Source organism: Marmota flaviventris, chromosome 2 (genome assembly GCF_047511675.1).
Source record: "Marmota flaviventris isolate mMarFla1 chromosome 2, mMarFla1.hap1, whole genome shotgun sequence".
Lineage (NCBI taxonomy): Eukaryota > Metazoa > Chordata > Mammalia > Rodentia > Sciuridae > Marmota > Marmota flaviventris.
The window spans coordinates 203,345,493-203,369,514 of NC_092499.1; the positions used below are offsets into that span (position 1 = coordinate 203,345,493).

At 56.2% G+C, this 24,022-nt stretch overlaps 3 protein-coding genes across 6 annotated transcripts in view; 2 read left to right on the forward strand and 1 right to left on the reverse strand.

The window, feature by feature from the left end:
• Positions 1-10,545, forward strand: part of Prpf6 (pre-mRNA processing factor 6) — a 48,277-nt gene extending 37,732 nt beyond the window's left edge. The window contains exons 14-22 of the mRNA XM_027954357.2: positions 398-519; positions 2,001-2,139; positions 3,314-3,433; positions 3,706-3,882; positions 4,388-4,521; positions 4,995-5,086; positions 6,679-6,793; positions 8,730-8,856; positions 9,725-10,545. Coding sequence (XP_027810158.1) covers positions 398-519; positions 2,001-2,139; positions 3,314-3,433; positions 3,706-3,882; positions 4,388-4,521; positions 4,995-5,086; positions 6,679-6,793; positions 8,730-8,856; positions 9,725-9,877 — 1,179 coding nt within the window. The 3' untranslated portion in view covers positions 9,878-10,545. The remainder of the gene's footprint in view (positions 1-397; positions 520-2,000; positions 2,140-3,313; positions 3,434-3,705; positions 3,883-4,387; positions 4,522-4,994; positions 5,087-6,678; positions 6,794-8,729; positions 8,857-9,724) is intronic.
• Positions 10,546-10,632: 87 nt separating this feature from the next.
• C2H20orf204 (chromosome 2 C20orf204 homolog) lies at positions 10,633-14,825 on the forward strand. 4 transcript variants are annotated; one of them, XM_027954361.3, is made up of 4 exons: positions 10,633-12,150; positions 13,817-14,071; positions 14,174-14,326; positions 14,465-14,825. In XM_027954361.3, exons 1-4 carry the CDS (start codon positions 12,148-12,150, stop codon positions 14,600-14,602), a joined length of 549 nt encoding a protein of 182 aa, XP_027810162.1. In that variant the 5' UTR covers positions 10,633-12,147; the 3' UTR covers positions 14,603-14,825. The 4 variants fall into 4 exon arrangements, with proteins under 4 accessions (XP_027810162.1, XP_027810163.1, XP_027810159.1 ...); XM_027954362.2 differs by lacking the exon at positions 10,633-12,150 and adding an exon at positions 12,189-12,450; XM_027954358.2 differs by lacking the exon at positions 10,633-12,150 and having other exon boundaries at positions 12,791-14,071.
• Positions 14,826-20,889: 6,064 nt separating this feature from the next.
• On the reverse strand, positions 20,890-22,861 carry Sox18 (SRY-box transcription factor 18). Its single transcript, XM_027954375.2, has 2 exons — positions 22,385-22,861; positions 20,890-22,200 (listed from the first exon to the last, which is right to left on the reverse strand). The coding sequence occupies exons 1-2, from the start codon at positions 22,728-22,730 to the stop codon at positions 21,401-21,403; spliced, it is 1,146 nt and encodes a 381-aa protein (XP_027810176.2). The 5' UTR covers positions 22,731-22,861; the 3' UTR covers positions 20,890-21,400.
• Positions 22,862-24,022: the final 1,161 nt, after the last annotated feature.

Below are 24,022 nucleotides of genomic sequence, written 5' to 3' on the forward strand. Positions count from 1 at the left end.
CCCAAGAAAGAAAAGCTCCTGAGCGTGGGAATACCTGGAAGCAGGCTGCACAGTGGTTCTGTTGGAGTGGGAGCTTTCCTTCCTCTTCCCTCTCATCGTTGTCTTCAGGTTTTCAGTGTCACTTTTATAAAGGAAAATATTTACCTTAATCTTAAAAAAGGAAACTAATGCTGGCGATGTGCAGCTATGGCGCGTGCGTGTGCCACATGGTGACTGGTGCCCTCATAGGCAGCTCCCAGCTGGCTTCAGCGCTAGTGTCCATCTCTGCTGTCCCTCTCAGATCACATTTCTGACTAGTTGGCCTGCTATGGACTTTCTAGCAGATGTCATCTAGAATCTGGAGAATCATGGGGGCTGGGCAGGTGTCAGCACCCTCATGTCCATCTCTCTGTTCTAGTGTGTGGCCCACAATGCCCTGGAGTGCGCACGGGCCATCTACGCCTACGCCCTGCAAGTGTTCCCCAGCAAAAAGAGCGTATGGCTGCGAGCTGCATACTTCGAGAAAAACCATGGCACCAGGTACGAGGTGATCCACCTGCCCCTGGCACTGACTGAACCCCTGGCTCCTCTCTGTATGGCACTGGAGACCCAGGAGTGCTTCCTTTTGGGTGAGGGGCCTGATGGGGGTGGTGTGTGTGACGAGGACAGGAGCTTTATGGGACTTTGCAGTTGGACTGATTTTTATGGTTCCGTCTGAAATAGGATCATAGAGTTGAGAAACCAAGGCTTGGAGGAGGCTTGTCCTGAGGTGCTGTCTGGGAGCTGAAGCCAGCACCGTTGGTGCAGCAGTGGTGCAGCTGTGTCTCGTCCACGCAGGCTGTTTTCACTTAAGCTGTGCTGGCTCTGGGTTTGGGCTGGTTTGTGCTCAGAGGAGGTCCTTGACAATTTTCTTTAATTGTACTCTTTAATTAAAAAAACCTTTTGGGTCTGCCTTATTGCCTGGAAGTGCTGATTAAATTAGGCATCGCAGTTTCTTGTTTTAAATGGGGTAGTGCCCCAGGGCATCAGGCTCCTGTCCCCAGGGACCCTCCATCCATCTCTTCCTGGGGCCTCTGCCCCGGTGCTGGGGTTGTGCTTGGCTGCCTCAGTAAAGTTGCAATGCAAGGGCTCAGCCCTTGTTTCTTCTCTGTTCTGGCATTGTTGAGTGTCAGTCTCTTCAGGGCCCTTTCCTGTACTGCTGGAGCTCCCTCCCAGCACTGCCAGCTGTTTTGGTGTTTCAGAGTTAACCCCTTCAGGGCCATGGGACATTTTGAAATGATCCTGATGACTCACATTGTAGGTCACCTGGGCAGGGTAGTTGTGGGCTGAGACCTCTTGGCCCCCATGGCCTGAGCATACACAGCTGCCCGCTTGGTGCTCAGGTGCACTTGGTCCTCCAGGTCCAATGGGCTTCAGGGGCTTTTTCCAGGGTGTCCAATCAGAAGGATGGGAGGGCAGTGATGCTGGGGTGGGAGTTCTAGTGGGGCATGGCCTTGCCCTCAGGCCTCACACAGTGTGGCTTTGTATGTTTACTGTGACCTGCTGCTGAACCCCGCAGGGGTCATTGGTAAAGGGGATGTGACCCAGAGGCAGCAGACCAAGGAGAGGTACTCAGTGCTAGAAGTGTTCTTGTTCAGGAGGCACCTAAAAATCACTTTTTTGTAATAAGGCCAGAAGAGTAGACTCTTGTCAGTGAATCCAGCGTGTCCTCCTGTTCGAGGTGAAAGGCCTTCCCTGTCACCTGACAGGGAGTTATCACTGCCTCCAGGCCACACACTGTAAAAGGCCCTGCTGTTCAAACAATGCATGCTTTGTGGAGCCCTCTTCAGTAGTTGGATTTAGAACCTTTATAGAGAGGAAAGATTTCCCCACACTCTCCCCGTTGTAAACTCTGGTAAATCATTTATAGTGCCGAACTTTGGAGTAGTAACTGTCTTTTTGCTGCCCGTGCTGTGTCTGTGAGTGCCTATGTGCTCTGGTTTATGGCCCTGGCTCTGGTGATCCTGATCTCTGTCTTTCAGGGAGTCTCTGGAGGCGCTCCTGCAGAGAGCCGTGGCCCACTGCCCCAAGGCCGAGGTACTGTGGCTTATGGGCGCCAAGTCCAAATGGCTGGCAGGGGATGTGCCTGCAGCGCGGAGCATCTTGGCCTTGGCCTTTCAGGTATGTGAGGGGTCACCTGTGTGGCAGACCCCAACCTCTGCTGGCTGGTGCCTGAGTACTTCCCATGTATGTGTTTTGGGATGGACAGGCCATGATCTAGATGCCCTGAGGGGCCCTGTGAGCGTGAAGCCCAACTGGGGAACTCTTACCTCCTGTCCCTATTACTCAGTGTGACCACAGGTTGATGTTTCAGATCCTAGAACACAGGGTCACATATGGGCTCTGTGGAAGCCCCAAGGCCCCATCTGAGGGGAACCCTGTTGAAATTTCTGCTCTTGCCAGTCTGACCATCCAGCTGCCGTGTGGTGTGCAGTATTTTTAAGTATGTTTTTATTTTTGTTGTCATGTATAACATCCTAGTGACAACAGGGTATTAGATGGTTTTACAGCACACTTCTTAGTAAACCATGGAGTACCATGAAAATGCCATGCACTCTTGCAGCCCAGGCTGCCCCCAAAAAGTGTGTCCTTCCACCAGAGGGCCTGGCTGGGTTAACACTTATCCCAGCTGCCTCCTGGAGAGAACGCAAAAGAGGCAGTGTCCTCCCTACCACCTGGTGACTACTGCCCACCACCTCACACTGTTGCATGCCAGAAGCCCCAAGGTGGCTTTCCTTGCCTGTCTTGGGGGCTGCTTGTCAGGTGTCACTTGACTCTTGCTGGTTAGACTTTGTCTGGCTACCAGCTCTAAGGACACATCGAAGTCACAGTTTGCATGTCCATTAGACTCTGGATTGTTGGGGGGCCCTCTCCACGCAACTCAAGGCACCCTGCACCTCTGTCTGCTCACGTGAACACACTAGGGCAACAGAAAGAAGGAAAAGTAAGGTCATGTGTAGTAGGTTCACACATGCAGAATGTGAATGACCTACTCAAGAGTGTGAGAGGGCTGTGAAGGATTCGGGTGGATCCTGGATGTGCCTCTGAAGCCTTTAGCATTGCTTCAGTGCTGTGGGGCCTTCCTCTGCACAGAATAAAGGTGGAGCATGTGCTTTCAGGTGAGCTCAGTTCTTGCCTGGAGTCTACTGCCCTTGCCTTGCCTGGGAAGGGCTTGGACCTACCAGTCCTGCAGCAGAGCAAGGCCTGGCCCCATCCCAGGCCGTCTTTAATTATGTGTGCACCAGCCCTGCCACTGGTTCTGAACCCATCTTGACATGCTGTGCTTGCCCCATAGGCCAACCCCAATAGTGAGGAGATCTGGCTGGCGGCTGTGAAGCTGGAGTCTGAGAACAACGAGTATGAGCGGGCCCGCAGGCTGTTGGCCAAGGCGCGGAGCAGTGCACCTACGGCCCGTGTGCGTAGTGATGGGCAGGCAGGGTGGGGCCATTGGGATGCTGCATGTGCAGGCATGGACCTGGCACCTGGCTTGCATGTCAGTGAAGAGGGAGAGGAGGAGAGCCCAGGCTGCAGCCCAGTCCTGTGTAGCTATGCTTCTTAACTCCCCTGCTGTGACTCAGTTTACAAGGCACATCACATCCCTCAGGATAGATATAGAGGGATGAGCCACAGTGTGCAGGGAGTGTCCCGGGAGTGTCTTCACTGTGACTCACACATGTCTGCTCACAGGTGTTCATGAAGTCTGTGAAGCTGGAGTGGGTGCTAGGGAACATTGCAGCTGCCCAGGAGCTCTGTGAGGAAGCCCTGAAGCACTACGAGGACTTCCCCAAGCTGTGGATGATGAAAGGGCAGATCGAGGAGCAGGGAGAGCTGATGGAGAAGGCTCGGGAGGCCTACAACCAGGGGGTGAGCCTCTGCTGGGACACCTGGGCTGCAGCTGGCCTGCCTCATGGAGCCAGCACCTGATACTGGCTGTCGCCCCCACCTCCAGGGAGAATTGGAGGGCTGGTGGTCAGTGACTCACTCAGGCCCCAGTTGGTGGGATTGTAGGCTCAGGACCAAGCACTGGTCCGCGCTCTGAATTTAGTGCTTTTACCTCTGCAGAGCTACACACCCTGTGCCCAGGACCTGTGGGGTGTAGTGCACAGAACATGTAGTACATGTGCCCCCGTGTGCATAACACAACCACAAGTGTAGAACACATGCTCTGAACACACCTGTACATCTCCCACACACCCCATACACGTGTATGTCTGTAACCCTCAGCATGTCTATAGAACCCTCGGGGAGCGTGAGGTGCCATCTCTGGACACAGCTGTGAGGTTCTGTCAGGTGGAGCACGCCTCTGCTATTTTGCAGTCCTTCCCGGACACCGTCTGAGCGTCTCTCTTGCTTGGTTTGTTGGCCACAGTTGAAAAAGTGCCCTCATTCCACACCCCTGTGGCTCTTGCTCTCCCGGCTGGAGGAGAAGATTGGGCAGCTGACCCGAGCTCGGGCCATTTTGGAGAAGTCTCGCCTGAAGAACCCCAAAAATCCTGGGCTGTGGTGAGTGTTGGCTGTTGACCAGCTTGCCCTTTAGAGGGCTGTTCTCACAGTGGGCCTAGACAGCAGGACCGGCCTATGGGTGCTGTTCAACGTGCTCTGATAGAGGGTGCCCAGGGAGCCAGGGGTTAGTGATGGGCTGGGGAGTGGAGCTGAGCAAGCACACTGCACAGAAGAGGGGACACAGGCAAGGGTTTGCCAGGGGAAGGGTGGTGTCCTGTCTGGAGAGCTGCAGGGCTCTGCTCAGTGTGAGAAACCTGAAAGGACCCAGGGTGGGCACACACTCCCTAGTCTTTGTCCTATCCTGCATCTTCACTTCATCTGGAGCAGTGGGAATCCAGGGCTCGGCAGGGACAGCCACCTCTTGTGGATGAGCTCTGCCCTGCAGCTGATTCTGTTCCTGAGCCTCCAGGGGCCAGCAGGGGTTTGTGCTGCAGGTAGATGGGGCTTGGATGTCCCTGGGCTTGTCTCTTCAGGTTGGAGTCTGTGCGGCTGGAGTATCGAGCAGGGCTGAAGAACATTGCCAACACACTCATGGCCAAGGCGCTGCAGGAGTGCCCCAGTTCTGGTAAGGGGCTCCTGGCTGGCTCTCGGGGCCTGTATATGGCTTACTTTGTTCAAGTTTCTCTGGACTTGGTAATTAAGATGTTTGGACTGAATTCCCAGTCTCAACATGGAAGAGTTTGATTTCATGTTCTGAAGTGCTGCCGTTTATTTTTCTTTCAGGATTTAACTTACTGTTGGGTGCGGTGGTGCATGCCTGTGATCCCATAGACACAGGAGCTGAGACAGGAGAATCACAAGTTTGAGTCTCAATACAATCAAAGGAGGGCTAGGATTCAGTGGTAGAGCACCCCTGGGTTCAAGCAAAAAAGATTTTAACTTTTATCATTTTACTCCAAGCATATAAGGAATACATATGCGGCATAAAGAAATTTGGAGCTGGGTCTGGTAGCACATGCCTGTCATCGTAGCAGCCTAGGAGGCTGCAACAGGAGGATTGAAAGTTCAGAGCCAGCCTGGGCTACTTAGTGAGGACCTAAGGACTTAGCAAGACCCTGTTTGAAAAAATAAAAAGGGCTAGGGCTGTGGCTTAGCAGTAAAGTATCCCTGGGTTCAATCCCCAGTACCAAGAAAAAAAAAAAAAAAAAGAAATTTGGAGCTAAAAGGAGAAACTAGAAATCACCTCCAGGTCCACTAGTCTAATCAGGAATCCCTACTCTTACTTGTTTGTAGGATTACAACCTCTATGATGGTGTACAACTAAAGTCATATTGGGTATTGAGTATTTTACCTTTTTTTTTTTCTTTTTCTGGTGATGATGCTGGAATCAGACTCGGGGTCTAGCACATGCTAGGCAAATGCTCTACCACTGAGCTACACCCCAACCACTTTGTAATTTTAAGATAGGGTCTCACTAAGTTGCTGAGGCTGGCCTGAAATTTGTGATCCTCCTGCCTCAGCCTCCAAGTAGCTGGGATTATAGGCATACGCCACTGCACCTGGCCTGTTTTACCTTTATAAAGCTGAAAGTTTTGTGAGAATTTTTGGTTCTTGTTGAATGTTCAAGAATGCAAATTTCGGTAACATACCCTCAGTTCTTGGTCATTTGTTGGTTGCTTAGGTCATCTTTAGTTTTTGTTGTTGTTGTTATTTTTCCCTTGTGGTACTGGGAACTGAACCCAGGGGTGCTCTACCACTGGGCTCCATCCTAGCCCTTTTTGTTTAAGTTTTTTAATTTTAACGTTTTTAGTTGTAGTTGAACTCAATACCTTTATTTTATTTATTTATTTTCTATGTGGCTCTGAGGATCAAACCAGCGTCTCGCACATGCTAGATGAGCCTTCTACCTCTGAGCCACAATCCCAGCCCTCCTGTGTGAACCTTTACTAGGATTTTTGATTGTCTTGTTATAATAAACCCTTAGGTGTGCAGTTGCAGAGTCTGCAGGACTGGAGTCTTGGCAGTGGTTGATGCTTCTGGCCATCTCCCCCTGCGGGTAGAGGGGTGTCCAGGCTGCTGCTGTGCAGGGTGGCTGTGGCAGATGGAAGCTCAGCCTTTGTGGCTGGCCCTGAGGGCCCTCACGTGGCCTGTGTGGGGCAGGCAGATGTGCTTCTGTAACCACAGGCAAGGCTGAGGCGTCTCTCTCTCAAACTTCAGGGATTCTGTGGTCAGAAGCCGTCTTCCTGGAGGCAAGGCCCCAGAGGAAGACCAAGAGTGTGGACGCCCTGAAGAAGTGTGAGCATGACCCCCATGTGCTGCTGGCTGTGGCCAAGTGAGTGGGTGTCCTTTTGGGTTACTGGCCTTGGGTGCCAGTGGGGCCTTGGCGGCGCGGCTGCCTCTCCCTAGCTGTGCCAAATGAGCAGGCAGCAGGGTGGGCCATCCTGGTCCTCAGCTGGGAAGCTTTTGCTTCTGTCTTCTGGGGCAGTGTGTCTCCTGGCAGAGTCCCACAGCGTGCACTGTCCAGTCACCTGGACTTCTGTCCAGGTCAGTCCTTCTCCTGGGCCTTCTGGTTGCTTGAGTTCTCCTGCAGTCCCGGGTGTCCTGTGGGCTGTACTGCATGTGGCCTGAGTCACTCAGCAGAGACACATCTGCTAGCGTTGGTCCACCCTTTGGCTTAAGGGGCTTCATTATGTCAGAGCAAGAAATCGTGCACTTGTGGCTCTATGGTCCTGGGATCAACCCCAGTCCAGTCTGCAAGCCTAAGAGCGTGGAGGTGACTGACTAGAGACAACCTCTCAGAGCACATGGTCTTCAGGGGAAGAAGGAGTCAGGGAGGGACCTCAACACGTGGTCGACGCTGGTATGTGGTGCTAGGTCAGAGGCTGCGCCTGGGAGGCGACTGGAACCTGAAGGACCTCAGGATGATGGCACCAGGTTTTGGTCAGAATGTGCTGTGCCTTGAGAGCCATCCTGACCCCACAGGCGCTCTGCTTCCTTCTAGAAAGGATTGGGCTGGGTGTGGCAGAAAGGCCAGCAGGTGACTGTGCAGATGGGACTGAAGAGGGTCTTCAGGGAGGATTATAGCTGCCCCAGGGAGGTGTTTTGTGTTCTCCAACCCTGGTTTGTTTTTTTTGGTTCTGGGGATCCAAGAGCCTTGTATATGCAAGGCAAGCACTCTACCAACTGAGCTATATCCCCAGCCTTCTTCAACCCTGTAGTGATGCTTAGAGGCAGAGCCTTCTTGGGACTGGCCTTTACTCTGCTCCAGGTGGCAACGGTCTCCAGGGTCTGATGTGGCGGCCCTTTACCTGTGCCCCTCTTCAGCTCCTGGGCCCCTGCTGACAACGGAGGCTTCTCAAAGCCTGGCTAGTACCTGCCTGGGCTTCCTCCTCCCAGAGTGACTTATATGTGGCCCTCAGATAGGGCAGCCATAAAAACCTTATAAAGGCTTTGCTAAAGTAAATAAGTCACTCCTTGCTGTTCTGATATCTGAGTTTGCACTCTTTAAATCACAGTTTATCTAACACCAAGCAATTAAGAGTGCCACACGGCTTAAAAAACAATCAGGTTATCAATGTGAAGTCACTCCGTATGGTACCTGAAACTGGCCCAGACGGTAGTGGAGTGGAGGCCACTGTGCTGGCAGCTGCTTGGTGCCTGTGTTGTGGGGTGCTAAGCTGAGGGGTGGTGGGAGCAGCCCCGAGTCCTGGGCCTGCCAGAGTGCCCACCGTCTAGCATGCCCTGCACCAGTGGGAAGGAGGAGGATGCTCATGAAGACCCTGATCTGGCTTTTGAGGATCCACATGTGTGGACCCTGTTCGGCCTGGCTCTTGGTGTCTGCATGCCTGGCAGACACAGCAGCCACTGTGCTGTAGTCCTGGGGCTGGGAGCTACAGCCCCAGCAGGAGTCTGGAAGCCTGCCTTCATAGTATTTGCTTAGTTTGCTGCCTGGAGCTGGACAGGCAGCAGATATCCGTCTGAGATGACAGTTTTCCCAGTCATCCTGACACTTCTTCTTTGTTTGACCTGGAGGAAAGGAAGTTTTCAAGAGTTGGGAGTGTTGAAGGAGCAGTGTGATTAGATGCTTCAGGACAGTTGTGGTTGATGACCCAGATGCTGCCTAGGCAGTCCAGGACCACTGCTCAGGCCTTCCCACGGCATATGCCAATGTGGGTGCAGATGGGTAGGGGAGCCTGGGGTCACACTGCCAGTCACTGCCTGCGCTGGGGTGTACCCTCCCTCTGAGTCCTCCTGCCCTCCTGCCACAGGCTCTTCTGGAGTGAGCGGAAGATCACCAAGGCTCGGGAGTGGTTCCACCGCACGGTGAAGATTGACTCCGACCTGGGGGACGCTTGGGCCTTCTTCTACAAGTTCGAGCTGCAGCATGGCACTGAGGTGAGGCCACACAAGCCCACCAGTGTGCCATGCCTTCTTGTCTGTCCCCAACCTTCTGGTACTATAGGGAGCTCCGCCAGCACCCCTCAGTCCTGGGTCTGGAGAATAGGGTTGGGGCACAGTGATTAACTGATCACAGTTGTTTTCTTATTATAGCCTGAAATTTATTTGCTTGGTTCATTTTAAGTGGTCTGTTATTTTGTTTTGTTTTGGTTCTGGGGATTAAGCCCAAGGGCAGTTTACCACAGAGCTACATTCCCCATTCTTTATTTTTTATTTTGAGATATGTTGCTGAGAGTCTTGCTAAGTTGCTGAGGTTGGCCTGGAACTTGGTCTTCCCACCCCATCATAGGCATGTGCCACTAAGATTGGCCCTGTTAGCATATTTTGAGTTGTTTAGTGATTGATGGGGTTTGGAGTCTCCTTAGAAATGAGACTGGAATTGGTTTGTCCTCTTGGGCCTAATCCAGGGGTGGTATTCCAGGGGAGCCTAGACAGCAGCCCCTCCCCAGCCAAGCCTTATCAGAGGCATATCCATGGGGTAGTCACCAGGGTGTCCTGGGGTCTTCCCCAGAGGTAGCAGGCAGACTGCTTTGAATCTAGTGAGTGCCTTATTCAGACAGTGGACCAGGAGCCTGACTTAGGTCGGCACACAACCACGTTGGCTGGGTCTGGGCTTCTAACAGTGGGGAGAGGCTGTCTTGAGGGGCCCAGCTGAAGGCTCACCCTGCTTATCCTGGAGCCACATGGGTACCTGCCCTGCCCACAAGCTGGGACCAAGTCTGCAAAGGGGGTAGGTGTTGGACAGGCAAGGCTTGAGACGTCCCAGGAGAAGCCATGCCTGAGTGCTTTGTGGTCCCTTCTGCAGGAGCAGCAGGAGGAGGTGAGGAAGCGCTGTGAAAACGCAGAGCCCCGGCATGGGGAGCTGTGGTGCACCGTGTCCAAGGACATCGCCAACTGGCAGAGGAAGATTGGAGAGATCCTGGTGCTGGTGGCTGCCCGCATCAAGAACACCTTCTGATGACCCAGTCTGGGGCAGGGGTGGGACCATAGGTGGCTCATGGATATACATGGGCAGGGTTGACTCTCTGCCCAACGTTCATTAAAGATCTTCATGTCGTGGGTAAGGGTGGGACCTGCTGTCTTGTGCTTTTGCAGCCCCACCAGCCTCCCACACAGGTACGGGGTGGTCCTAGTTCTTCTGGTTGGGGCAAGGCCTCTTGCAGACACCTGTATCCTACAGAGGAAGCATAGTGGGGTGCCAGGGCTTGTTGAGGTTTTGTGGAGAAGGTAGTGGAGTCAAGACTCTGGAAAAAGTGGAGACACTCGGTCACCAGTCTGTAGCACAGGTTGGAGGCCACATAGGGACTGAGCTGTGAGTAGGGGAAAACACTTACAGGAGCCCCCATGGTCACATCCATATGGTCAGAGACTTTCCCAGCTGGGGCCTCCTGGAGTGCTGAGTGTACCCAGCAGAACCTGCCTGTGCCCAGGCCTCTCCGTGCTGGCCAGGCCCTGTGGAGATGTCCCCCATAGGAGCTTGTCTTGCTTTTGCTAGTTCATGATTAGCAGTTTTATCCTGAAGCACTGTGCCTGTCCTCATTGTTAGATGGAATTTTGTATTGCAGAGACATGACTTCTTTCAGCCTTTCTGCTCTGTGGGGATAAAAAAAATTCTTGGACCTTGAATCTATGTGTGTGTGTGTGTGTGCGCATTCAGTTGAGAAATAGCTCTCAGGAGTGGTGTGTAGCCCATGCCAGGTGGCTGGCTAGAGAAAATGGCTGTTCTGGAGGGCAATGGACAGTCTTCCACATTGGCCCAGCAAGAAGATAAAGTGCCTCTGGGGATGGTGAAGGACAGCCTCTGACACCTACTTCCTGTAGAACAGCTGTTCTCCAGTCTTAAGTGGTGCACCCCAGGGGGCTCCACATCTCTTGTGCCTGTAGCAAGGCCTGCAGTGGTAGTCACAACACAGCTCAGCCTTCCTGCAGACAGGGCCCTGCTGGCTTGGGGTGCCTCTCCCCCTCCTCCCAGGTGAGAACAGGGAGCCCTAAGGAGTGCTGGCCACAGGACCTCAGCTTCAACTGTGGGCATCTGGGGTGGATGAGGCCGTGCTGTGGAAGCCATGGGCCCAACTCGAAGATAGCAGGCAGGGACCATCTTCAGCATCTTCAGGGTGGAACCAGAGATGCTGGTTGTTTGGTACCAGGTAGTCATATGGATGTGCCAGCTGACCTGTGACCTGTGAAGTTGTGGTCAGTTGTTGCTGCCCTGTCCTGAGGGGTGGCCACAGAGCTTCTTCTTGTCTTGCTGGGAACTTCAGAAGCAGCCTTGGATTCACTGTAAGCAGCCTCCTTTATTGGTGGGAAGGGGCAAGGTGGCCTCTACTTTGAGTGGCCTGTCCCTTTGGTTCCTCCGGGGAAGAGTGATTGGCATGAAACTACATACAAGGCCCTTGGAAGGTTCCAGAACACCTGCATGTCCCGAGGTGCATCTTCTCATCTGCAAGGGGATGGCTTTCTCGCGTGTCACCAGCTTCCCTCCCTGGGAGGCTTAATGTACCTTTTCTTCAGCTGAAGGTTTTTAGCCCAGACTGAAGGTAAGCCATGTTCCAGAGGCAGAGCAGCAGCCCCTGCCCATGAGAGGCCCCTTCAGTCCAGGAGGAGCAGGCTGGGCCAGCAGCATGGGAGTCTGGGAAATCCCAGATCTTGACCTGCGAGGGCAGGACTTCCTGGGAGTTGGTACAGGGGCTTGTAGTCATGGGGCAGGGAGTTGAGTCCTGCACATCAGATTCTGTCAGCCAGTTCCTGGGAGGGGCAGCACTTGGTGACCACTGAGGGGGACCCCAGTCAGCCTTGCCCACAGCTGGGCCCTGCTCACTAAGCACCCTCACTCCTTGACGAAGTGCAAAGTCTCCCTGGGGCTGACAACTCCCTGTGGGTCAAACCAATACCCTCAGTCTCTGAGCACCCTGGCCTGCGGGACAGGCCACAGTGGGCTCCAGGGCCAGACTGACTGAAGCAGCGGGGTAGAGGCTGGGAGAGGGAGGGGCAGGTTGGCTGTGGGCCTCTCTTTCCCTCCGCCTGTCTCCTCCCTCCTCTGCTGGAGGAGCCAACTTCAAAAGCCTCTCCGCCTGCCCTGCAGCAAGGCAGTCCTGTCCAGGGAGCCCCGTAGGCTGGTGTTGGACCTGGAGCAACTGCCAAGTGCCAGCTGCATTTACCACCATAGACCCAGGACCATGTGCGTGGTCGGCTGGAGGGAGTGAGGGAGGGCAAGACCCTGATTGACCAATGGTGAGCAGCTGGGCATGGGGGTGGCTGGTGTAGGCGGGGGGGGGGGGGGGGGCTGGAGTGCGCATTGGCCCTGGAAGAAGCCACTAGTGGTTCCCAGCAGCTCACAGCATTGGGACCAGCTTTTGAGTGCATGCACCACAGCCTTCCTGGAACCCTTTCTTCCCATGCTAGGCTAAGCCTGCAACTCCCTGGGTAGCCAGCCTGTCCTTCCAGCACTTCCCACTGGCCTGTCCTGAATTGGATGTGCTGCACTGTGACTGCAGTCCATAGAAGGTTTAAGCCCTCAAACAGTTGACCATGGTGTGTGGTGGGCCTCAGGAAAGGGCACAGTGAACTGTCTGCTCTTCTGATTCCTGCTTGGTGCTGTGTATAGGAGCCCCCCCCCCCCCCCCCCCCCGCTTTAGATGAAGTTTGGGTACATGCAGTCAGACTCCCCTGCTGGGGCTGGGAAGCAGAGTCGAGTCCTGTGGTCCGGCTGGGTTCACATGATTAATTTTCCAGCCCGGGTCGGCTGTCTTGACTCTAGCCCTGACTCTAGCCTGAGGGCCTGGGAACCGTGGATTGTCTTCTTTTTTTTTTTTTAATTTTTTATTGTTGGCTGTTCAAAACATTACATAGTTCTTGATATATCATATTTCACAATTTGATTCAAGTGGGTTATGAGCTCCCATTTTTACCCCATATACAGATTGCAGAATCACGTCAGTTACACATCCATTGATTTACATATTGCCATACTAGTGTCTGTTGTATTCTGCTGTCTTGAGAAGAGGGGAGGATTGTCTTCTTGATGCTTGGGTTTCCCCTGAGAGCCAGTTCCCACCCCCACCCCTGTTCTGGGTAGGAAGGGACCTGTTGGCTGACTGCTTGCAGTATGATATGGTGGTTCCCTTTCTCTCCATCATCTTTGGGGGTTTCTCTAGCCTTTCCCTTTCCAATGAGGTGTAGTTTGCAGCTCTGAGTCTGCCTCTCTCTAGGTTGACTTGGGGTGTGCGTGTGAGGACCCTAGTTCTCATGGCTCTGTGAGCTGGTTAAAGCACAGCCATGGGTAGAGGGTGGGAGCCACCCCGTCACACAGGGCAGAGTGGTTCTACTCCACCCTCTGGGATGGCAGAGCTTCAAGTGGTGCCTATTCTGTGGGCATCCAGAGGGGATGAGGTGGGGGACTTGGCAAGAGGAAAGCCTGATCCAAGTGGTAGATTGTAGCTGGTGGATATGGTCCTGACCCTGGCCAGGAGTGAGGCTGTGCCCCTGCTGTGCAGAGCCCCTAGACCCTGCCCTCCAGCCTTGCAGGGGGTCCATCATCGTCTATCTTTCCCAGATAACCACAGCGTCTGGCCCTGTTTTGGAATAGCTCCTTTATTTTCTTGGTCCTTCAGGGATCAGTGGAAGGTGCCCCACCCCACCCCACATATACCCCAAGGTCTTTGCACAGAGCTGTCTGGTTTGCAGGCCTGTCTAGTTTCTCCATCCTTGAGACAGGGACTTATCCTTTCAGACCTGTGTCCAGAGGCTTTGTTGGACAATGACATCTGTTTTATACCAGCTCAGATTGGGGCAGGGGTACATCTTCTCTGGTAGCCCAAAGTGCCTAAAAGGATGCCCCTTGTACTGGAAGGCACTCCATAGGCTCACATCCCAAGCCCAGACCTGGTGTCCCCTCCAGGTGCCCTCCAAGCCCACACTCTGCGCCCTCCTGCTGGCACTGCTGTGGTTGGTTCCTGACTGGGCTAGGCCCAGTGCCTGCAGCGTCCCAGAGGTGCTCCGCCACTATCGCGCAGTCATCTTCGAGGATCTGCAGGCGGCAGTGAGAAAGTTGGGGCCAGAGCCAGGCTCTGGATACCACCATCTCCTTGAGAAAAACCTAACTGGAATGGGCGGAGGGCGGAGACGACCTAGTGTCTCCTGCGGTGCCCAGAAGGTATGGAGTAGGTGTACCCCATCCACCTTCCCTCGCCCACCTACACCTTCCCTCGGGACCTCCCCTAGGACTCCCTGGCCCCAGCTTTCCTTCCCTCCCCAGGAGCACAGTATCCTTCTGTCTATCGAGTCCCTGGGCCAGACTCTGCGCCGGGCAGTGACTGGGGGCCGCCGTGGTTCCCTGGAGAAAGCTGCATGGACTGTGGCCCTACGCACCGAGGCGGTGATGAGGCGCCACTGCTGGAAGCCTCGCCAGGTGTGTGTCCCTAGTGCATGCCCCTCCCCGCCACAGAGCTGCCCTTCGGTCCATGGCTCTCCCAGCTGGAGGCTCACTTCCGGCCCACTGGGCGGGCGCATGGTCAGGGTGCCTTCACTGAGCATGGGTCTTGGACAGCAGAGCCGGCGGCCCAGGATGCGTCCTGTCAGGCGCCGCGGTGGTCGGAGGCGGCTCCTGCTACGTGCCCTGGACACCGTCGCCACCTGCTGGGAGAAACTCTTCGCGCTACGCGCCACGGCCACCGGGGAATCCTAGTCGGCCCGCCCTGCCCCCCGACCCAGCAAAAAACTTGGGGATCCGCGGCGGAATCAGGGAACAAGCCTCGTTTGATTGATGTCCCGATGGCAGCCTCTTCTGCTCTCTCAACCAGCCCGCCCTCTCCGAGGGCCCGGGACTTGGAGAAGCGAGCCATGGCGGGTCCCGGAGGTGGCCCGCCCTCAAGCACCGAGCGAGGCCTCAATAAATGGAGTTGGTGCTACGGGTCTGAGTCTTTCGCTGGTCAGGCTGTGGGGCCCTGGGCCACCCATGGTATGCTCCTCCGTGGCAGGGCCAAGGGATTTGAGCTTCCCTCCACACCTGGGCGCGGGCGGCAGGGGGCGCGCGCGGGGCACTGGACATGGCTCCCTGTGAGCCGAGCTGCTGGGTGGGGCACTTGCAGCCCGTTGGGGGCTGTAAAACGTCAAATATCCGTCCTGCTCCTTTCTGGACCGGAGGCGGGAGGTGGAAATGGAGGGGAGGGGAAGCTAAGCTTGGTGAGTTTGGAGCAAAACAACCGGATAAAGGAAACAGGTCTGAAGGGAAACCAGCACTGCCGCCCCTGGCCGCGAGCTTGGCCAGGCCATTTCCTGCGGCCTCAGGGGGGTGGTCACTGCGGGGGGCCTCCAGAGACTGCCCCAGCCCTGTCCGCGGGACCCGCCTGGCTGGTCCCTAGTACCGCCCCTAGCCCATGGGAAAGAGAGGTAATGCCCATGGGCTGGGCACCTGCCTTTGCTCTGGAACAGGAGGAATGGAGGCAGGCCTTGCCCTGTGCCTGTAGGACATGAAGAGACTGGCCTTGGTGAGGCAATCAGCCACGAATCCCATCCCCACCAGCTCCCCATCACACACATTGGGTCTTCCAAAGGGAGCTGTTGTCCCTGCTTCATGGGTGGGGAAGCTGGGGCCCAAATCACACAGGAACTGTAAGAGCTGGCTCTACCCCACCAAAGCACTGTGGACAGGGGGCGGGGCTTCCTGGACTTCAGATTCAGACCTGTTAACAGTCTTCCAGGCCACCTCTGAGCACAAGTACAGAACAGTCCAGACCTGCTTTCTGCATTGTGTGCTCCATGGGGGGTGGTGTGGGCAAGTGCTAGAGGTGTTGAGGTGGGGATGCCAGGCATGGCCCAAGTGCTGGAACCTACCTGGGGCTTCCTGCACCTTAGATGGGAGCCTACAAAGACCCAGGCCTGTGTGTAGATGGGTGCCAGACATGAAGGGGTAATGAAGGAGAAGACATGAAGAAGACCCTGGGATCCCAGGACATGGAGGAAAGCCTCCTCTTGCATTGGGGATGATAGCGGGGAAGTGGAGGGAGTTCAGCAGCATGAACCTGGGCTGAATGTGACTCCCTTCAGTGACCTCTGCTTTACATACTCAAGTGTGGCCAAGTCCAGGTGGGGAGAAAAAGTTCCAGTTTGTTGGAGCATAGGGTGTAGTGCAGCATGACCAGGGCAGTTAAGTGGGGGTTTGGAGAAGGTCAGTAGGAACTGGGAGGTGTGTCTGGGCTGGGTGCAGGGACAGGATGAACAGGCTTAACCAGGGCTCTCTTGGACCCATTTTCCCCACCCTGGGGAAAGCAAGAGCACTGCTGTAATAAACAGCTGGGAGTCAGCTCTGAGTGTTCCACCATTGCTTCTACCTGCCCACAGTGACCCCCTGTTCAGAGCAATCTGGCTGGGAAGGTGGGTGGGCAGCAGGGCAGCTCCCCGCCCTTGTGACTGAGGAAAGATGAAACAAACCACAGTGTTCTGGGGGCTGGCTGGAGGACAGGCAGAAACCTCAGAGTTTTGGGGACACAGGTTGATGCCTGAGTTCTTGGGCCAATGGGAGAGAAGCCCAGTCCCATAGTTCCTCTGTAAGGGGGTATGCCAGCATCAACCTGGGGGAGAGGGGCTTCAATCCACTGTAGGTCTTTTTCTTTTAGAGCAAGACCAGGTGCACAGCCACACCAAGACTCAGAGCTGCCAAGACATGGAGACCAGAGGAGAAGCTGGGTGCCTGCTTAGACCCTGAGAAGCTGAGCTCTTCAATCTCACCATGGGGACCCCAGGGGCAGCTTCCCTGTATTCTGTTTGTAGCTCTGAGAGGACAGGTCATGTTGTCCTCACTCTCATCTGGCACAGACCAGCAGCAGGAGCTCTTCCACAGACATTTGCTGGCTGGAATTAACCAGAACCAGCCCAGAGACGCAGGGACTCAACCATGTATGGGGCTGGAGCCTGCATACAGTCTTGCTCTGTCTCATGCATGCCTTCTCAAGGCTCAGCTGTTTCCAGGGATGTAGGAGGTATGGCCCCGAAGGAGGGGGCTGTGCCAGGGTGGCAGATGGGGCCTGCAGGGCACTGGCTAGGATTGTGCAATTTCCTGCAGCCCAGGAGCAAGGCCCCCCATGTGCAGCACTGGGAGGAGGGGGCCTGGCAGGCTTTGAAGGGAGCCTGGGTTCCATGGCCTCCCAGACTGGGAGCCTTTGAAAGAACATCTGGAACTTGGGCAACAGGCAAGCCGGTCTCTGGATTTGCAAAACCAAAAGTTAATCCTGACTTTGCCACTTGTGTGTTCCCCACCCAGCCCCACCTCCCACCTCTACCTCTACCAGGGTGACAGCTGCAGCCTCTTGTGGACTGGGGCAGCACCTTCCCCCCCGCATCCCACTACCCACCACCAAGCCCAGGATTGTTGCTGAGCTGAACAAGGGAGGGATGGGAAAGATGAGGGCTGTCTTCTCTGTGACCCCTTTGCATGGAGACTCAGCCAAGCAGACTCTGGGCAAATAAGCTCTGCTGCATGCCTGGTGTGGGTGCTGAATGGGCTCAGGGCTGCAGCCCAGGCAGGGAGACCAGGGAGGAAACACCTGCTCCCAGACCTGGAGGATGCCTGGCTTTGTGGGCTCTTGGCCCTTTCGTGTGAGTGTGAGTGTGGGGTCCCAAGACCTGCAGGTGTGCAAGGAGGCTGCCTGCTCCAGCTGTGGTGGACTTGGAACAAACAACCCCCACCCCAGGAAGCACATACTCACTGGGGGCCAGTGCCAGGTGCTGAGACCCATTGTCCCTGCCAGTGGCCTTCAGGACCTTGGGGGAGGCCCAGGGAAAGCCGCCATCCTGCCCCTCCCCAGGAAAAGACTCAGTTTTGTAAACACAGAAACAACCATTCCCTCCATTAAAATCCGGAAGAACCAGCAAGCAGGTCGCACCTGCTGTGGGAAGTGAGTCCTTGCTTGGGGGAAATTAAACGGTCGGGCCCTCAGGGGCTGGGGTGGGACACCATGGGGTCAGAGGCGTCTCCTGGGGACATCTCCTGACCGTGTTGACTGGACTCTGCTCCTATCTGCGGAGGGACTTCAGTCCGAAGTGCCCTGGGGGACTCGTTGACATCAGTGTCCACCTTGTCGCTCCCTGACCCCCGCATGGCCTAGTTGTGGCGCTGGGGAGAGGCCGCCAAGGCTCCCTGCCAAACGAATAGCCCTGTCCTTGGGCTGCCCCAGGCGCCCCCTGCCCGGCGTGAGGCCAGGGGTCGAGGCTGCGGCCCGAGATAAGCACCGCTTCCTGCACTCGCTCCCAGCGCCGCCGCGCGACGCTTCCTGTTTTCTCACGCTGGCGGAGGGGTCGTGGGAGACGGGGCGCGCCGAGAGGCGGGGTCCCAGGGAAGGGACACCCCGGGAGAGCCGCGCTAAGGGGTGCGCCGTGCCCTCTTGCCTACCCTGAGCACATGCTGGGCCCCGAACCCCTCCCAGGTTCTCCTCCTGGGCCCTCCTCCGTGGACTGGTTCGCAGCAGGGTTACAACAGCCAGAGGATAAAACCGCGGGCGAATAGGTAAAGTGGCACCACGCAGACTATGAGCAGCGAGAAGGAATGACATTCAGTCGTATGCTACTGCAAGGGCGGTGCCCGCACCTTGATTCCACATACAGCCGCCCCTTATAGGGCACACTTCCAAGACCCCAGGGCTGCCTGAGTCTTCAGCCCAATACTGAGTCCTGTGCACTGCTTTCTCTAGACAGGGACCTATGATAAGGGTTAATTCACAAATTAAGCACATTGAGACCGACAACTGATAATATAGAACAGCTACAACATTGCTATAAGAAAAGTATGTGAATGTCTTCTCTCAAGATACCTCATGCTGTGCTCACCCTCTTCTTGTTAATCTTAAGTAACAAAAAGTGATTGGGTGGATAAGGGGAGTAGTGTGTATGAAATGTCCAGAATGAGCAAATCCATAAGATGAAAAGCAGGTTAGAATTGTTTAGGGGCAGGGCATGGGAAAAATGGAGAATATTGGGTTTCTTATGGGGGTGGGGGTGATGAAAAAGCTCTAAAATGAGGCAGTCATAATGGTTCACAACTCTATGAATATGTCATGTAGGCTGGGCTCAGTGGTGCACACCTATAATCCCAGTGACTTGCAGGGCTGAGGCAGGAGGACTGCAACTTTAAGACCAGCCTCAGAAACCCTGTCTCAAAATAAATAAAAAGGGCTGGGTATGTAGCTCAGTGGTAGAGCACCCTTGGGTTCAATCCCCAGCATCACAAAATAAAATGTGTGTGTAGGTTTTGTAGAACGTAAGTTAAGTGGTTGAGTTTTCTAGTGTCCAGGTGAGTGGAGGAGGAGGAGGACATAGACTCCAAACACACCTGCCCCCCTTGTCTGCCCCAATGTGTATCTTCAGGTGGCATGTGTTGGTGTCCTTAGGGTGCTCAAGGTAATAAGCATGCCTGCTGGGGACAGAAGTGCACCTTATCTTCTCTCAGCACCCCTTTCCTTGTTGAAGAGGTTCGACACTTCATCCAAGTGAGGGAGAGCCTGGTTCTGAACATGGAGAAGGAGAGGGAGATCAGACCCCCCAGGAAGGAGACCTATAGAGCAAGGAGGGAAAGACTAGCCATGGTCTGGGGTCCAGCTGGAGGGTAGCTCCATCCTTGGGGGAGAAGGAAGAGGTGCTGGGAAGAGGGTCCTGCTGGGAGGCCACCCAATGCTGCTGAGGAACCATTGTTGGAGCTGCCCTTGGTAGGCACGATCCTGCTCTCAATGTTACAAGCCCCTAGGACTTGCCCCAAACAGGGCCCCTGACATTGGAGATCTGCGGTCTCCTCACACAGACTGTGGGCTAAACTGCCACCCCATTGGCCTAGAGGGGCGGCCCTTCTGGGGGGGATGAATGTCACTCTGGCCTGCTGCAGCATGTCTGTTCATCACTTCTGTGTGTTTACAGGTGTGGCTGGGGTGAGTTCCTTGGGAGCATGCCCCACCCCAAACAGGGAGGCACTTGGGCACCTTTCAGTGAGTTCAAACAGAGGACAAGCTGAACCCTCTTTCTCCTTCTCCCCCAACTTGTCTGTTTCTGTCCCCTCTGTGTGTCTCTGTCCTGTTTCTGAGTTCTCTGGGCTCTCCAACTGATAGTGGGTGGGGGCCATACTGAGAGTCTGTCCCACTCCCAGGCTGTGTGCTCACACCCCACATCTGACACTAAGCTGTGATGACTCTTAAAGTCCATCTGCACAACCCCTGGTGTATGCCATGGGGGCACTGGGGTAAGACAGGCTCCTTCCCCAGGTAGGGAAAATAGGACCCCTTCTCTAGGCTGAGAAGAACTGGGAGGTCTTGGGGGTATGAGTAATCAGGATCCCCACTGGGGGTGATTGTTATACCCTTCCCTAAAGGAGACCTCATTCAGTGAGAGGCTTTGAAAGGACTTGGGAGGCCCAAGGAGATGGTATGGAAAGTGGGGTCCAGACCTCCTGGGAGGGGCCCAGGGATAGTATGATTGGGGTTCCACAGTTGGAAAGCTTGAGGCTTGATGTCTGGGGATCTTTGGTCATCAACACTGTGCAAGCAGAAGCTGGATAGTTCACTGTGGGGAGCAGGGTGGGCACAGCCTGGGTGGGTGCTGCCTTTCTTTGGGATGTGGGGGTGAGTGGAAACTCCTGCAGGGGCCCTGGGGTGCTGTGTCTGTCCATAGGTGTCAGGCCTGTGCTGGCACTGGGCAAGGGATGCTGTTCTGGGCAGCCAGCCCCTGGGCTTGACAGTTTTAAGAAGCAGATGAGCATGATGGGGTAAGGGCCTGGGGGGTTGCTGGCTTGTCCAACTCACTCCTTTGAGTCACAGTGGGGTTGGGGCACATTAGAGCAGGCTGGGAGGGTGACCTGTGACTGCTGTCAAGGGGCTGCTGCCCTGGACCCATGGGGCTCATCTGAGGTCAGCTCCCTAGGGAGATCAGGAGGACGGCAGGTTGAGGACTCTTGCGGATGATACTCTTCCTGCCCCAACAACCAAGACACAGGTATGCAGAGGGAAGGCCCCGCACTTTATTTGTGGCCCCTGAGCCAGGGTAACCCAGATCCTGGTCCCTCTTTTACAGCAAACCAACATTGTTATTCCTTGTTTTTAAAAGCCCTTGCTACATAGATGCTGGTGATCACTGAAACCCCTTGGAAAAAAAAGTTGAAAAGTTTAATTAAAAATTAAATATATTGTATTATGTATATAAAAAAAGGGAAAGTAAAAAAAAAAATCTGGTTCTAAAAGATACACTGCAGGGAAAGAACTAAGTGCTTTGAAAAGCTGAACCCTGGCAGGGCCAGCCAGGAGGTCCGAGACTCCGGCTCCTGCAACAGCCCCAACTCCTGGGAGAGGCCCTCAGGACCCCCAGAGCCAGGATGGTGGCAGGAAGACAGGCAGCAAGCTGCCAGCGTCCTGAGGCTGTGGCATAGTCAAAACATATATCTGCAAGAAGGAGAGGGCAGCGGCAGCCGGCCATAGGGTCGCAGTGGCAACAGGAGGAAGCGGACAGCGGCTTAGCCAGAGATGCAGGCGCTGTAGTAGACAGCGCTGCTAGCATCTGACAGCGCTGAGATCAGGCTGCTCTCCTCCGGGCAGGTCATGGTGCGTGGACCCAATTTGGCCAGAGCCACGTGGTATGGGAGCGCAGAGGCGTCAGGCCGAGTCCGGCTGCAGTTGAGGTACTGGTCGAACTCGGTGAGGTCCACGTCTGCCCAGAGGTCAGCGGCGGGCCCCAGTGGCTCAGCTCCCTCCAACGGTGGAGCCTCCGGCGGCGGCGACAACGGGCTGGGGTATGGGCCCGGCGTGCCCAGGGCACCGTAGTAGAGGCCAGCGAGGGGTGTGGCGGGCGGCGCGGTCCTGAGCGCCTCGGCCAGGGGAGCCCCAAAGCAGCTGCTGGGGTCCCGGGCCAACTCCGGGGCATAGGGCGCACGGAAGGCCCGCAGCGTGCAGTCTTCTGGCACCGCAGGCGGCGGAAAGAAGGCGGCCTCGCCGGGCTCCAGGCCGTCCAGCGGTGAGCGCTCGGGTGTGGGCAGCCCCAGGCCGTCGAACTCGGCACCCAGTGGGGGCAGCTCGCGGAAGGCTCGCGCCGAGCCAGGCGCCACCGGGAAGGGCTCAGGAGGCGGCGGCGGCGGCGGCGGCGCCAAGCCTGGGAGCAGGAGGCCAGGTTCCAGCCTTCGGGCCTTGCGCGCCTGCTTTTTCCGTCGGGGTCGGTACTTGTAGTTGGGATGGTCGCGCAAATGCTGCACGCGCAGCCTTTCGGCTTCCTCCACGAAGGGCCGCTTCTCTGCTGCGTTCAGCTCCTTCCACGCTTTGCCTGCGGGCCGCGCACACAGGTGAGTGGACGGCCGTCGGGTGCACGGCCCATCGGACCCTGCGTGCCACCTGGGCAAGCTGCGAGGGTATGACTCGGACCCCTCTGCCCGGGCCCGAATCTCCAGCGCCCCAGCCCAAGTCCCCCAGCCCTCCTACTCCCTCCCCTCCCCTGCTCCGCAGCTTACCCAGCATCTTGCTGAGCACCGCGTTGTGCAGGTCCGGGTTCTGCTGAGCCAGCCGCTTGCGCTCGTCCTTCGCCCACACCATGAAGGCGTTCATGGGCCGCCGGATGCGCGACTCGTCGGCAGTCTGGCGTTCCCCGCGGCCGGCCGGGTCGAGGCCATAGCGCCCCGGCTCGGGGCTGCGTGGCGGACTGCGTGGCGGGCTGGGTGGCGAAGCGGGCGCTGCGGGCACGACGGGCGCGGTGGGGAGACCGCGCGGCTCAGCGGCGGCCCCGGGGCCCGGGGCCCATGCACAGTCGCGGCGGGCGGGCGGGTCGTCTGCGCCGTAGCCGGGCGGCGATCTCTGCATTCCAGCTGGGCGCGGCCTGGGCAGAACGCAGCGCGGAAGCGCAGAGGAAGGATGGTGGGCACTGTGGGGCAGGACGCGGAGGACAGACCTGCAGCGGGCGGGCAACGGTGGGGATGTTGGTGGCCTTGTGCCGGGCGGGCGCCCAGATATAGCGGCGAGGGGCCAATCGGCTGCGGGTCTGGCAGGCTGGGGCGGGGCAGGCTGGGTCCAGGGCCGCCCCCTCCCCCGGGGGCTCCCTTTCTTCTTGGGCTGGGCCGGATCCCGCCAAGGCCTCCCCTGAGCAGAGCCCCCCACCCCCCCGCGCTGTCTCTGAAGGAGAGACCCCCAGTAGGAGAAGGCCGCTGGTTTGGGCTGGGGTTTGGAAGGAGGGAGTCCTCATGAGGTTGTAAGGCTTTCGGAGCCGAGCTGCCGCCGCCCCACCCACGGAGAAAGACCCCCAGGCAGTATCTGGGGGAGTGGGCAGTGCCATGAGGTTGCGTTGGAAAGAGGCAGATTTATTTTAGCACAAAGTTCTTGGGAGGCCGCCTTCCCTAGTCAATCACCGTGGGAAAAGCGCCTGTGTTTTGAGGTGTTCCTTTCCCCACAACCCTCCAGCGCATGCAATTGGAATTCAGCATTGGGGACTTTCAACTCCAAGCCTGTCCCAGGGATTAGAGGAGAAGATGGGCCTATTTTTCCCTCCTTCACTTCCAAACCCTCCACTGTGGAGCAAGGCTAACCCTACAGGGACCCCAAGAAGCAGGGAGTCTGGGTGTGCAGGGACCCTGGCCGCATTCCCACTCTCCAACTCTTGCATGGTGGAGCTGGAACCCATGGCATCTAGCTCCCCTGCTCTGCAGAGGCCAGCAGGACAGACAGAGCAAGGAGGCTGGACCAGGTGGGGCCAGGGAGGCAGGGGAGCACTGGGTCTTCTTTGAGGTCTCCCCCCTGGGGCCCGCAAGCCTATGGGGGCGGTTTCAGAAGAACCTCCAGCTTCACTAATGTTCCCTGTGTCCATTGATGCACATCAGGAAGGGATTGAGCTCCAGAAGCTGCTGGCTGTCATCCAGGGAACTTCTCCCTTCTTCTGAGAAAACTGAGTATGGTTCCTTCCTTCCTTCCTTCCTTCCTTCCTTCCTTCCTTCCTTCCTTCCACCAGGGATTGAACCCAGGGGCATTTAACCACTGAGCCACATCTCCAGACATTTTTAAAATTTTTATTTAGATACAGGGTCTTGCTAAATTGCTGAGGCTGGCCTTGAACTTGTGATCCTCCTGCCTCAGCCTCCTGAGCCTCTGGGATTACAGGATGG